General features: G+C 41.8%; 1 protein-coding gene across 1 annotated transcript; it reads right to left on the reverse strand.

The window, feature by feature from the left end:
- Window positions 1-536: 536 nt before the first annotated feature.
- LOC124799245 (allergen Tha p 1-like) lies at window positions 537-9,858 on the reverse strand. The gene is made up of 2 exons (XM_047262790.1): window positions 9,660-9,858; window positions 537-791 (listed from the first exon to the last, which is right to left on the reverse strand). Exons 1-2 carry the CDS (start codon window positions 9,835-9,837, stop codon window positions 601-603), a joined length of 369 nt encoding a protein of 122 aa, XP_047118746.1. The 5' UTR covers window positions 9,838-9,858; the 3' UTR covers window positions 537-600.
- Window positions 9,859-14,401: the final 4,543 nt, after the last annotated feature.

Below are 14,401 nucleotides of genomic sequence, written 5' to 3' on the forward strand. Positions count from 1 at the left end.
GAAGTAGTTTTGAGTATTCAACTATTACGGGCTTGGTAGTTAGGTGTGTATTAGGTTTGACAGTTGTGTACGTGATCACTACTTTTAGTGATACTGCTCATATTTTGGCACAAGAGATAAAAATTAAAAATATATTCCGTCAGTGGAAGTGACATCTTAAGGTCGGATACAGAAAGAAATTAGAAACAACATATGAATTTCTGCAGTTACATGGTTAATACAGTATTATCACCATCAAATGCAGAGATTTATAGCCATAGTTGGATGTTTTATATGTAAAGCGTTTCAACATCTTCTCATGTCTCTGTTGACGAATAGCTGCCAGGAAAAGGTGTGCTTTGTTCTAAGAAAAACGTTGAACTCCGCACAGTCTGCGTAGAGCATAAAATACAAAAAAACATATCGAATAAAATTAGTCCAGAGATAGACTGGTTTCAGTAAGTTTTGCTTGATATTATGGAACTTGATCATGAAAACTGCATTATAACAACAATGATGCCAGAAGGTCGTAGTGATATCCAGATAAACAACGAAACTACATCGTGTAGTTATATATTTTCACTACTGAATTTTAGAAAAGTTCAGCTACAGAGTAGTCGTTTAAGAAGAGAGCTTTGCTAGTTCAGCAGCGTGCCTCTGCCTGTAGCTGCCGTCAGGGTCGTATTTGTCGATCAGCGAGTTCCACAGGTGAGGCTTCTCACTGGCGAGGAGCGTGATCGCCGTCTTAGCCTGCGCCTTCTGCTTCTCGTTACACTGGCCGCAGTCCGTCTTCAGGGCGTCTGGTAAGATACCTGTAAGAGCGCATAAGAGACTGAGAAGCTGAAGAGTTCACTGGTTCTGCTGAATCGTAACCGCGACGAAAACTATTGAAAGCGAACTGCGTAACTGAAATGTAGAGACCGTCGCTTATCAAGTTAAAGCAAAGTCAAATACTTACCTTCAAATACAGGAAATAACCAACCATATTCTTTATTAGGACACCACATGCAATATCTTTGGCATTCCTTGACCCTAACGTAAATTTATGTTATGTTTCCTCTAGATGTAAGGCTTGGCCATCACTTAGATTGGTGGCCGTCCAAGTCCGCTGAGTGTTGTCGGCAAGAGGGGTGCCCTCAGCCCCTGTGAGGCCAATTGAGGAGCTACTTGAAAGAGAAGTTGTAGCTCCGGTCACGAAAGCGGCCAACGGCCTGGGAGAGAGGTATGTTGACAACATGCTCCTCCATATTCACATCCAGAGACGCCTATGGGCTGAGGATGACACGGCGGTCGTTCGGTACCACTTGACCTTCAAGACCTGTTCGACGGAGTTTGATTATACATGAGATATGTTTATGCCAACAGCTCCGTTACTGATAGCTCTGGGATTCCATAGATACCATACAACTCTTCTCAAATTCTATTTTATGATTAATGTATGAAGTCCATATTTCGAATGTTAAAAATTGTTAAATTCATCAGCCGTATTTTTCTACCATGAATTAAGGGTCTATAACGACTACAAAATCAAAATAGAAGAGTAGGTTCAGTAACGTTCTTCGGATCTTCGGTCTTGGCTAACACTCAGGGGTAGAGCAATGAGATTGTTCTTTCTTATGTATCGGTATCGACGTTGCGAAAGCCGCGCGGGATTAGCCGAGCGCTCTAAGGCGTTGCAGTCATGGACTGTGCGTCTGATCCCGGCGGAGGTTCGAATCCTCCCTCGGGCGTGGGTGTGTGTGGTTGTCCTTAGGATAATTTAGGTTAAGTAGTGTGTAAGCTTAGGGACTGATGACCTTAGCAGTTAAATCCTATAATATTTCACACACATCTGAAATTTGTTTATTTATTTATCTATTTTTGACGTTACGAAAAGAACGTTGATAAACTGAACTCGCGACTTGTGCGAGATTTTTACTTCAGCAAATGTAGTAATTAAATCGTTTATAATAGATGGTTTATCAGTTTCTATTTAAATATTAATGATAAGTTCAAATTAGTTCCAGCGACACCAAATTCCCTATAGACTGGTTGTACTCTCAAATCTATAATCAGTCGTAACAGTGTTATTAATTCCTAACGTCAAGGAGTTTCTATATAAACGCCGAGCGTTTCAGTCAAATAATATATCAGCACGTTATCTCTATAAATATTACTGTAAAACTTGAAAGATAAATGCGTGGAATGACACGAATGCTGGTTTATTACACAATATTAGTCACTTCCTAACAGAGTCGTGAGGAAGAAGCTTTGCCAGGTGTTGGAGGGAATTATAAATTATATGCTTCGTAAATATCGCCAAGTTCCATAATCCATTAGTTATTACGAATGAAATTGTTTATCTGTGTTCAATTCCTAAATAGTGTTAACTTCAGGTTATCTAATTAAAAGTCACTTCTATCTAATATATGCAAGTCCTCTATCTGAATTCTAAATAACGTAATATTTGAAGTCAAAGTATCGTTTCACTGCGTCATAGTAGATCGCAAAAATCACTTCTGAAAAAACAATCTAATTGCACCTACATATACGACCATTCAAAAGTATGGCCTGCTTCGGCTAACTCTCGTAACGTAGTGATAATGGATTGAATTATCCTTAGCCATTACTCACAAATCTCAAAGAGTATTCACACGGAGTATTCTTTCGGAACGTTGGTTCTACTTAGCGAATTTTAATTATAATGATTTTGCGATTTACTACGATTTTGAATTTTGAGTTTGATTTTACTGGAATACTATCTTTCTTTCGTATGTTAATAAATTACTAAGTATTAGATTCCTGATTCAATTACAATAGTGTTATCTCGAAATTTGTTTGCTTGTTCATTTCTCATGGAATTTGGAACTTGTTTTTGGGGAAATCTTTGCGAATTTTGGAGCTAATTTTTGATTTTCATTTCTCGTCTGAGGAAGTGGCATTACAGTTCCACTTGGCTCATTACGAGAGTGTGTCCAGCAACAGAGGGAGAATTTATGATGCAGAAGGCACGTGCACCTGTACCAGTTATTACGGAATTTCCCATCCTATCATGTATAGAGCGCGGGAGGAATGTTTAAGTGCCTCCATCTAATGACGTTCTCACGATCCCTACATTAGCGATAAGTAGGATGTTGTAGTATATTTCTTAAATATCATAATCATATACAATGAGGTGGCATAAGTCATGGGGTGGCACTATGCACATTCTGGCGGCAGTATCGAGTATTCAAGGTATAAAAGGGCAGTGCAATGGAGGGGCTATCATCTGTAATAAAGAGTTACACCTGAAAGGGTTCCCAACGTGATTGTGGCCGCACGACGGGAATTCAGAGACTTTTAACGAGGAATGGTAGTTGTAACTACACACCTGGAACACTCCATTTCGGAAATCTGAGGAACACTTAGCAGTCGACACGCAGATAGTGAAATCAGGCCATGTTCAGATTAAGGACACTTCGACTGTTAAAATTTTGACAGTATCACGTCGAAGTATTTGTAACAAAGTTTCAGAATTTATTACCCTCGAAGAAATTGGTCGCATTCTAATTATTCTCGCGACCAAGAGCTAGCTGAAACCCGAAGCAGGACGCTCTGAAATACAGGGTGTCCCAGTCAAACCTCCCTGATTTCAAGGACCCAGGAGATAAAAACTACAGTAGATACGACAATGAAAAATGCACCACATTGTAGAGCATCTCAATGAATTTATATTTCTGCGTCACAAGTGCCACGTATCGTCGCCAGAGTGCAGCATGGTCGCATAAAGTGAAAATGGCGATTTCACAGCAGCGAGTTCAAGCAGTAGTTTGGTTTGCAGAAACAAAATCCCCGATTACTGTGCATAGAAATTTTCGTCTGGGTATAAATGTGATACACCTGATGTAAAAACAGTTAAGGAATGGTGTAGGAAGTTTCTGGCAACAGGAAGTGTTCTGAAACATTCTGGCGGTGCACTTTAAAGAGTTTCAGAAGAGACAGTGGGGGACATCAGACAAATGCTTCTCAGAAGCCCACGTAAGTCAATTCGTCAAGCATCTAGGCAGTCTGATGTACGTCGATCAACATTGCATCGTGTAATTCACCAGCATCTTCGTATGCGTTGTGACAAAGTGCAAATTCTCCAACATCTGACGCCAAACGACAAACCACGCCGACATAAATTTGCTGCGGATATGCTACAGCGTATTGATATGGATGCCAGTATCCTGGAAAGATGTTTATTCTCAGATGAGGCAACCTTTCATCTATCGGGAAGGGTTAATAGGCATAATGTTCGGATTTAGGGTTCACCACATCCGCACGCTGTCATTGAACATGTTCGTGATAGCCCTAAACTAAACGTCTGGTGTGGGCTAATGCACGACAGTATTGTTGGACTGTTCTTCTTTGGCTAACCAACAGTGAATGGGTCAGTGTATCCGGACATGTTGGAGCAGTTTGTGTACCCTCAGATACAAGACTTGCAACCCAACATCATTTATCAACAAGATGGAGCTTTGCCGCATTGGTCAACAGCTTTTCGCAGGTTCCTGGTTAGAAAATTTCCCATTCGTTGCTTCGGACGCCGAAGACACATTGCCTGGCCACCATGTTCACCCGACATTACGCTGCTTGATTTCTTCATGTGGACATTCGTTAAGGACAGCGGGTATGCGACCAAAGTGACGATATTCCTCAGTTGTGACATCGTAACGCTAATGCGATTATAACAATAACAGAAGAAATGTGACGAAGAACTTGCCAAAAAATTGAATATAGATTCGATATTCTTCGTGCAATAAAGTACACAATCCCCCCAAAACACAAGAAAAGCCGAGAAGGCATAGAATTTAAATGTGAGTCTCAACTAGTACATAATAACTCTAAAATAAATAGAAAGTCCCTCAAAAAAAGAAAGCAAAGGGGGAGACGAAATTTTAAATTTCACATTTAAAAAATCTTTCACGCTGGAGAACCGTTCAAACATAACTTTGTTTGATCGACATTCGCACAGTCCCCCGAATGGAGGATGTAATAATAGGCATTTCTGGTATTTTTATTTATTTTTATTTTATTTTTTTTATTTTTTGAGTCACCACATGTTTGATGTGGCCCGCCACGAATTCCTCTCAAGGGCGAATCTCTTCATCTCAGAGTAGTACTTGCAACCAGTGTCATCAATTATTTGCTGGATGTTTACAGTCACTGTCTTCCTCTAAAGTTTTTACCCTCTACAGCTTCCTCTAGTACCATGGAAATTGTCCCTGATGTCTTAACAGACCTACTATCATCCTGTCCCTTCTTCTTGTCAGTGTTTTCCACATATTCCTTTCCTATCTGATTCTGCACAAAACCTCCTCATTCCTTATCTTATCAGTCCACCTAATTTTCAACATTCGTCTGAGCACCACATCTGAAATGCTTCGATTCTCTTCTGTTCCGTTTTTCGCACAGTCCATGTTTTACTACCATACAATGCTTCTCTCCAAACGTACATTGCCAAAAATTTATTCCTCAAATTAAGGCCTATGTTTGATACTAGTAGACTTCTCTTGGCCAGAAATGCCTTTTTGTCAGTGTCAGTCTGCTCTTTGTGTCCTCCTTGCTGCCTAGGTATCAGAATTTTCTAACTTCATCTACTTCGTAAAAATCAACCCTGATGTTAAGTTTCTTGCTGTTCTCATTTCTGCTGCTTCTCATAACTTTTGTCCTTTGTCGATTTGCTCTCACTCCAAATACTATACCCATTAGACTGTTCAGGCCATTCATCAGGTCCTGTATCTCTTCTTCATCTCAATGAGGATAACAATTTCATCAGCAAATCTTATCATTGGTATTGGTTCATTTTGAATTTTAATTCTACTCTTGAAATTATCTTTTATTTCCGTCACTGCTTCTTCGATGTACAGGGTGAAAGACTACATCCCTTTCTCACCATCTTTTTAATCCGAGCACTTCGTTCTTGGCCTTTTACTCTTTTTATTCCATCTCTGGTCTTCTACATGTTATATATTATCATTCTCTCCCTGTAGTTTAAGCCTATTTTCTTCAGAATTTCGAGCATCTTGCACCATTTGACATCGTCGAAAGTTTTTCCAGGGAGACAAATCCTATGTACCTGTCTTTATTTTTATTTACTTTTGCTTCCATTATCAACCGCAAAGTGAGAACTGCCTCTCTGGTGCATTTACCTTTCCTAAAGCCAAACTGATCGTCATCTAATACATTCTCAATTTTCTTTCCATTCTTCTGTATATTATTCTTGTCAACAACTTGGATGCATTAGCTGTTAAGCTAATGTTTGGATAATTCTTGCACTTGTCAGTTCTTGCAGTCATCGGAATTATCCGGATTATCGGATGGTATATGGCCAGACTCATGCAATTTATACATCAATGTGAATTGTCGTTTTGTTGCCCCTTCCCCCAATGATTTTAGAAATTTTGATAAATGTTATCTATACCATCTGTCTCGTTTGGTTTTAAGTCATTCAAAGCTCTTTTAAATTCCGATTCTAATACTGGACCCCCTGTCTCCTTTGTATCGACTCCTGTTACTTCCTCTATAACGTCAGACAAGTCTTCCCCCTCATAAAGGCCTTCAATGTAATCTTTCCACCTACCCGCTTTCACCTCTGAATTTAACAATGGAATTCCCGTTGCGCTCTTTATGTTACCACCCTTGTTTATAATTTCACCGGAAGTAGTTTCTATATGCTGAATCAGTGCTTCCGATAATCTTTTTTTTTTTCGATTTCTTCAGATTTTTCATGCAGCCATTTCGTCTTAGCTTCTCTGCACTATCTATTTTTCATTTTTTATTTTTTATTTTTCAGCGTCTTGTATTTCTGTATTCCTGAATTTCAATGAACATTCTTGTACTTCCTTCTTTCATCGATGAACTAAAGTATTTTTTCTGTTATCTATGGCTTGTTCACAATTACCATCTTTCCATCTGCTGTGATTGCCCTTTTTAGACACCCCCATTCCTCTTCAACTGTACTTCCTACTAAGCTATTCCTTATTGCTGTATGTATAGCCTTAGAGAACTTCAAGCGTATCCCGTAATTCCTTAGTACTTCCGTATCGCACTTCCTTGCATATTGATTCTTCCTGACTAATCTCTTAAACTTCATCCTACTCTTCATCACTACTAAATATGATATGAGTCTATATATCTGCTGCTGGGTGCGTCTTGCAATCCACTATTTGTTTTTGGAATCTCAGCCTTACCATGATGTAATCTAACTGAAATATTTCCATATCTCCCGGGCTTTTCCAAATAGACCTCCGCTCTCACGCACACATAATCACTCTCTCTGGCTGGCAAGGTGAAACATCTACATCCACACAGATACTCCTCAAGCCACCGTACGGTGCGTGGCAGAGGGTACCCTTTAACACTACTAGTCATTTCTTTTTCTGTTCCACTCGTAAATAGAACGGGGATGAAACGTATGGCTACATTGCTCCGTATGAGTCCTGTTTTCTCATATTTCATCTTCGTGGTCCGTATGTTCAATGTATATTGGAAGCATCAGAATCGTTCTGCAGTTAGCTTCAAATGCTGGTTCTCTAACTTTTCTCAAGAGCGTCCTTCGAAGAGAAAATCGCCTTCCCTCCAATAATTCCCGTTTGAGTTCCCGAAACATCTCCGTGATGTTCTAACCCAACAGTAACAAAACTAGCTGCCTGCCTCTGAAGTTCTTCGATGTCTTCCTTTAATCCTACTTGGTATGGATCCCAAACACTCGAGCAGTACTCGAGAGTATGTTGCAATAGCGTCCTACAAGCGGGCTTCTTTACAGATGCACCACACGTCCCCTGAATTCTTCTAATAAACCGAAGTCGACCATTCGCCTTTCCTATCACAGTCCTCGCATGTTCGTTCCATTTAACACCGCTTTACAACGCTACGCCCAGATGCCGGCCGGAGTGGCCGTGCGGTTCTAGGCGCTTCAGTCTGGAGCCGAGCGACCGCTCCGGTCGCAGGTTCGAATCCTACCTCGGGCATGGATGTGTGTGATGTCCTTAGGTTAGTTAGGTTTAATTAGTTCTAAGTTCTAGGCGACTGATGACCTCAGAAGTTAAGTCGCATAGTGCTCAGAGCCATTTGAACCAAGCTACGCCCAGATAGTTAAACGACGTGACTGCGGCAAGTAGGATACTACAAGAGCTATACCCGAACGTTATAGGTTTGTTTTTCCATTGCATCCACATTAATCCGCAATAGCTTACATTTTTCTACATTTAGAACTACCGGCCATTGATCACACAAACTAGAAATTTTGTCTTAGTCATCCTGTGTCCTCCTATAGTCACTCAATTTGGACACCTTACCGTACACCACTGCATCATCAATCAACTGCAGATTGCTGCCCATCTTGTCTGCCTGTGGATTGTCGAGCTAGCTGCTGTTCAAGACAGTTTCCAGAAAACTGTGCTCAAAAGTGTTTCGCATGACTGTCCGTCTGTACCACCCCTCCATGCCCCCCCCCCCCTCCCACTGTGCATCCATAGACATCCCAGTCTATACTTGGCAGGTGTTAAACTCGCCTCCAACTAGTATTGCACGATCTGGGCATTTCCTCGCTACCGACAGTAGAATTTGTTTAAATGGCTCTAGAACTGTAACAGCGGAGTCGGGTGGCCGTTAAAAATAGGCAACAATTAAATTGATTTAAAAGGCACCTGTTATACGCAACCAGATAACTTCACTGTCACATTGAACTTCAATCAATAGAGTCAATATTTTTGTCAATTGTCAACTGCCATGCACTCTCCCACTCCTATGCCTCTAATCTGTCTTTCAGATGTATGTTCAGCAACTCACTAAATATCTGAGAGCTTTCCACTTTGGGTTTCAACGAGCTCTCGGTCCCAAGAATAATTTGAACCCAAGAACTTTCCTGGAGGGCAGTAATTTCGGGAACAGTTTACTGTCTTTACTCTGCATGCCGTCTGAGTTCCCTTGTTGCGTCTAGATTGGCGACCGTTGATCAGAGCACCTGAAACTATCGTCTAGCCTAAAAAAAACCTCATGTCTGCTACCCGAGTAGCTGCTTTCTTTGTCTAGTGTAGCCACGTCATACGAAGTGGCGTCCTAGAAATCCCCACACGATAACGCTGGTCTAGAAATCTGCATCCAAGATCATTACATAGTCGACGAATCCTTTCACTGAGACCATCCACTCGGCCTCAGAGGCTGGCCTCAGCAGCCAGAGACAGTGGTCATCTGTGTATGAGCTGCGCCTGCGTGAATGCCGATGTGTGTGCGTTGTCTGTTTCAGAAGAGGCCCTTCTGGCCGAGAGGTTACGTGTTTAGTAGCCTTTTTTTATGCCTGTCTGCGACTCAACATCTCCGCTATATGGCGGGTAGTAATCTGTCCTCAACGCAATATCGTCATTATTTCATCCTGGATTTTCCTGCCGGCCGCGGTGGTCTAGCGGTTCTAGGCACTCAGTCCGGAACCGCGCGACTGCTACGGTCGCAGGTTCGAATCCCGCCTCGGGCATGAATGTGTGTGATGTCCTTAGGTTAGTTAGGTTTAAGTAGTTCTAAGTTCTAGGGGACTGATGATCTCAGATGTTAAGTCCCTTAGTGCTCAGAGCCATTTGAACCATTTTCCATTATTTAATATTATTTTTACTCCTAAAATGTTATTTCATTTGTTTGTTATCAAATGTTTCATTTTACACTCGTAACGGGAGTGCACTTACTTTTGAGCTCTTTGCCCTCGTCGGTGCAAGCGTCGTTGGAGTCTGAGAGGAGGCACCTATGGTACTCCAGAAGCATGCGTTCATTGTGCAGCACCTGGTGCACATCGATACTCTCGGAATGGGTGTTGCAGCCACTGGCCACGGCTAGAAGTGTCACAAACAAGACCAAGTTCTGCATTCTGACACTTCGATGCAACTGTTCACTGTTAACTGCTGCTGTGCAAACTTACATTCCCTTATATATTACGGGAAACGACTTCTAATGAAGTGCTAATGACGTGCTACAGGGATTTTCTGAGAAGACCTAGTGCCTCCATGTTTAATGCAATAAGAGGTGGCCTTGTTTGTTGACTTTTCCTGTATAACAAGGAGAATGCAGAAGCATCATAAAATTGTCTCCGCCTGCGGCTTTCTAGGAAGTGCGTAACTTTTATGCATGGGTTATCCGTTGTTGGAAAATAATTTTCCTCAAATCGTACAAGTGGCACAGGGCACGTGTCTTCTTGCTTCTCATACATCCGTAACCGACAATGCGACACTGTAATAACAGACAGTCCACAAGTTATCATCGCGCAAACTTCTATTCTACATTTAAATAAGCCGCATATTTGTCTTTGGTAATGAGTTGTACCAAGTCCTGCATATGGAGCTGAAACTATACTTTACAGTGAACGAGTCTTAAAAACATGCCCTGGCTCTTTATTTTACTTGCAACGCTTTAGTTAAGTTATTTGTAACACTCCTCATCAATAATTGGGACCTGTCTTAGGTAACCACTTCACTGTACTTTCGAATCACTGGCAGTGATAAAATGTAGCGTACTTCAGCCAACATGGATATAAAAAAAAGACTGATAATGTTGGATAATATTAAATATTCAACTTGATGTGACTTTGTAGGCTCATCCTGCATAATAAGTCTTGAAAGTCTGTTCGGGTTTGCTGCCGGATCCTAAAACCCTCGATCCGATATTATGGCAATCTAGCTGGTCGCCATATTCAGGAGAATGCTGCTTCTATTGATGAGCCTCGCTGAGAACTGATGGCAGGCCGCAAAACGACGTCCTGTGTAGGTCACAGCACAGTACACGGCGCATGTGCGCCGCCCATCACGATTGCTGTCGGACACCTGTATGAAATCACCACCAAAGTCCTTCCTCAAAGTTACCTAATTCATAGGTTGTGTTAAATCACTTCACACTCTTCCCGACATCCGTATTCAACTACTGTGTCACTGTCACACTTTGCACCCTTACAAAATCAGTAGACATATCCATACAGTTCTCAGTGGGACTCATCAGCAGAAGCACCATTCTACTGAAGATGGCGACCAGCTGTATCGCCGAAATATCGAATCGAGTTGATTATAAGATTCTGCAGCAAACTCGAAGAGATTTTCAAGACTTATTACGCCGGGAGAGCGTACGAAGTCACATTAAATACCTCTACGGGGAGGAGACGGTGAAACTTGTACAGAAGTTCGATAAACGTCTGAGGGAAAAGGGAAAGCTGTTGAGTACACTCGCCTTCTTGCTGAGTAGCAATGAAGAAGGTATTATTCCTAATTTTGCCAGATTTGTTCATTTTATGAGTCGTAAGGGAGCTAATGGGATTAAGAAGCATGCAAGCCAAGCAATTAACAAAACAACGCGTTCGTTTTACCTGTAAACAGCTACATATTGTTTCCAAAGATTGATTTTACTGACATTTGAACTTGTCATCAGGGTTTTCAAGTGATATTCGGCAGTGGGTTGATGAGTGCACATGGGTGCTATTGGATTGGGCTCATAGGAAGGCCGTAGTATTGGAAAAATGTTCGTACCACCCCAAAGTACCATTATCCACGATGGCGGCGATGACGTCATCCAAGATGGCGGATTATTGCGAGAAGTTTGAAGTTTGCCGAGAAAGAGCCACGCCCCCCTCCCCCCCCCCCCCCCCCCCCCGAAAGGTGGCGTGAAAATCAATTTCCAGCAGGAACCTAAGTCACCTGACCGCCACTTTCTGCTAAAAACTGGCGCCAAGTTTGAATTTTGATAGTAAACGAAGCTCACTTGGGGTTTCGCTACCAACCTGAGAAAATTATGGGGAAAAAAGGACAATTGTACTAACCTCAGCCACTCGACCGCCACCTCGTCCTAGGAACTGGTGCCAAGTTTGAATTCTGGCAGTAAAGAAAGGTCACTAGGGCTTTCGCTACCACCTAAGAAAATTGTTGCAAACGAAGCTCACCTCCAATAACCTAAGTCAGCCAATTGCCACCTCTCCCTAGGAGTTGGTGGAAAAAGGACTCAGCCTGTACTAGGCTGATGGAGAGAGGAAGGAGCGTACTTTATTTATTTTGAAGCAATTTATTTAAGGGGTGGAATATATTTATCACAGAACACACGCCCTGACATGCTCCACAGCATATGGACCTGCAAACTACTCCTACATAACTCTTGTATAAGGCTCTACACACACACTTGCTAATTGTAAACAGTCAAAAATAACACATTGCACGGTGTACAGACATGAAAACCACTCCTTAATTATGCCATACATTTACGTCCAGAGAGCAAAACTACTCTTAAATTGTCAAAATAATAATCCATCTAAAAGACTTTGCAAACATGCTTGCTAATCGTCAACTGTCGAAATCATACACCAGTCTCTGTTTAAACAATTAGACGCAGCACCACCATCCAGTGCATTCGCCACTGAGTCTAGAGCCCAAATGGCAAAGTGCATAACGATGCCACTAGAGGAGACTGTAGTGACGTCAGGTGATGACGCAAGTGCAGTTATCCATGATGTCGTCAAACAGTGTGTTCTCCATGAGGTCTAGCACTCGGTACCACCAGCAGAGGACGCTATCGTCCGTTTCGTGACGTAACCCAAGATGGTTGGGCTAAATGGTGGGTAAACGACTCTGAACATAAGTCTTTATTTTGCAGACAGTCTCTCCACCACGAGATTTAGAGTCCAACCGACCTAGTACACAGTACTGATGATGCTGTCTTCCCTCCTGTGACCTAATCCAAGATGGTTGGAGGAAAATGGCGCGAAAATGAGTCATCCATATCTAGGCTGCTGGGGACATTAAGGAAGGATTTCACTCTATTTATTCTGAAACAACTTATTTAGGGATGGAGTATATCTACCTCACTGTTACAAAACAGCCACGCTGATGTGTCTGGGGTCATTTTGCACAGGCCACAGACACGCAACCAACTCCTAATTTCAGTACATAATAGCAAACTGCTCCTAAATAACGCTTCACACTGGTGTGTAGACACGCTCAGTACTCGTAAACTGTCCAAATAGCGCGTAGCGCGACCTACAAACCTGCTTGTGAAATGATGCAATCAACGCACACATATTTTACGTAAATCATCCAAGTTATCAACTCTAAAGTATTGTTCTAGAGTCTAGGATCGGTACCTGAAAGGTATTAGTAAGAGAGAGAACACAAACACACGCACTCGTAAGACTACAACGTTCTGCATTTAAAAACGAGCTATAATGTTAGATCAAATACGGTTCCGGCCTATCAGACATACATCTTTCTTCACAGTTTCTCTACGCTGAACTATTTTATGGAATCGTAAAACGAAAAAACTACTTCCGTAAAACATTTACTTTGTATCATACGAACACAATACAGGGTGAGTCACCTAACGTTACCGCTGGATATATTTCGTAAGCCACATCAAATACTGACGAACCGATTCCACAGACCGAACGTGAGGAGAGGGGCTAGTGTAATTGGTTAATACAAACCATACAAAAATACACGGAAGTATGTTTTTTAACACAAACCTACGTTTTTTTAAATAGAACCACGTTAGTTTTGTTAGCACATCTGAACAAATAAAAAATACGTAATCAGTGTCGATTGTTGCATTGTGAAATGTTAATTACATCCGGAGGAAAAGTGTATCCTAAAGTTGACGCTTGAAACCTCCGACGTTCAGTTGCGTGTTGTAACAAACACGGGCATAAATTGGCCAGCCCGTTTTCCTGATCTTACAACTCTGGACTTCTTTCTGTGGGGTACGTTAAAGGAGAATGTGTACCGTGATGTGCCTACAACACCAGAGGATATGAAACAACGTATTGTGGCAGCCTACGGCGACATTACACCAGATGTACTGCGGCGTGTACGACATTCATTACGCCAGAGATTGCAATTGTGTGCAGCAAATGATGGCCACCACATTGAACATCTATTGGCCTGACATGTCGGGACACACTCTATTCCACTCCGTGATTGAAAACGGAAACCACGTGTGTACGTGTACCTCACCCCTCATGGTAATGTTCATGTGCGTCAGTGAAAAAGACCAATAAAAAGGTATTAGCATGTGGACGTAATGTGCTGTTCCAGTCTCTTCTGTACCTAAGGTCCATCATCGTTCCCTTTGGATCCCTACGTAATTCGGTGCTCTCCGATACACACGATCGAACAGCGGAGGAGTGGTACTCAAGCGTCAACTTTAGGTTACAATATCTCCGGATGTAATTAACATTTTACAGTGCAACAAACGGCACTGATTACGTATTTGTTTATATGTTCAGGTGTGCTAACAAAACTAAAGGGGTTCCATTTAAAAAAAACGTAGGTTTGTGTTAAAAAACATACTTCTGTGCATTTTTTTATGGTTTGTATTAACCAACTACACTAGCCCCTCTCCTCATGTTCGGTCTGTGGAATCGATTCGTCAGTATTTGATGTGGTTTACGAAATATATCCAGCGGTAA

This window comes from Schistocerca piceifrons, chromosome 5 (assembly GCF_021461385.2).
Source record: "Schistocerca piceifrons isolate TAMUIC-IGC-003096 chromosome 5, iqSchPice1.1, whole genome shotgun sequence".
Taxonomy (NCBI): Eukaryota; Metazoa; Arthropoda; class Insecta; order Orthoptera; family Acrididae; genus Schistocerca; species Schistocerca piceifrons.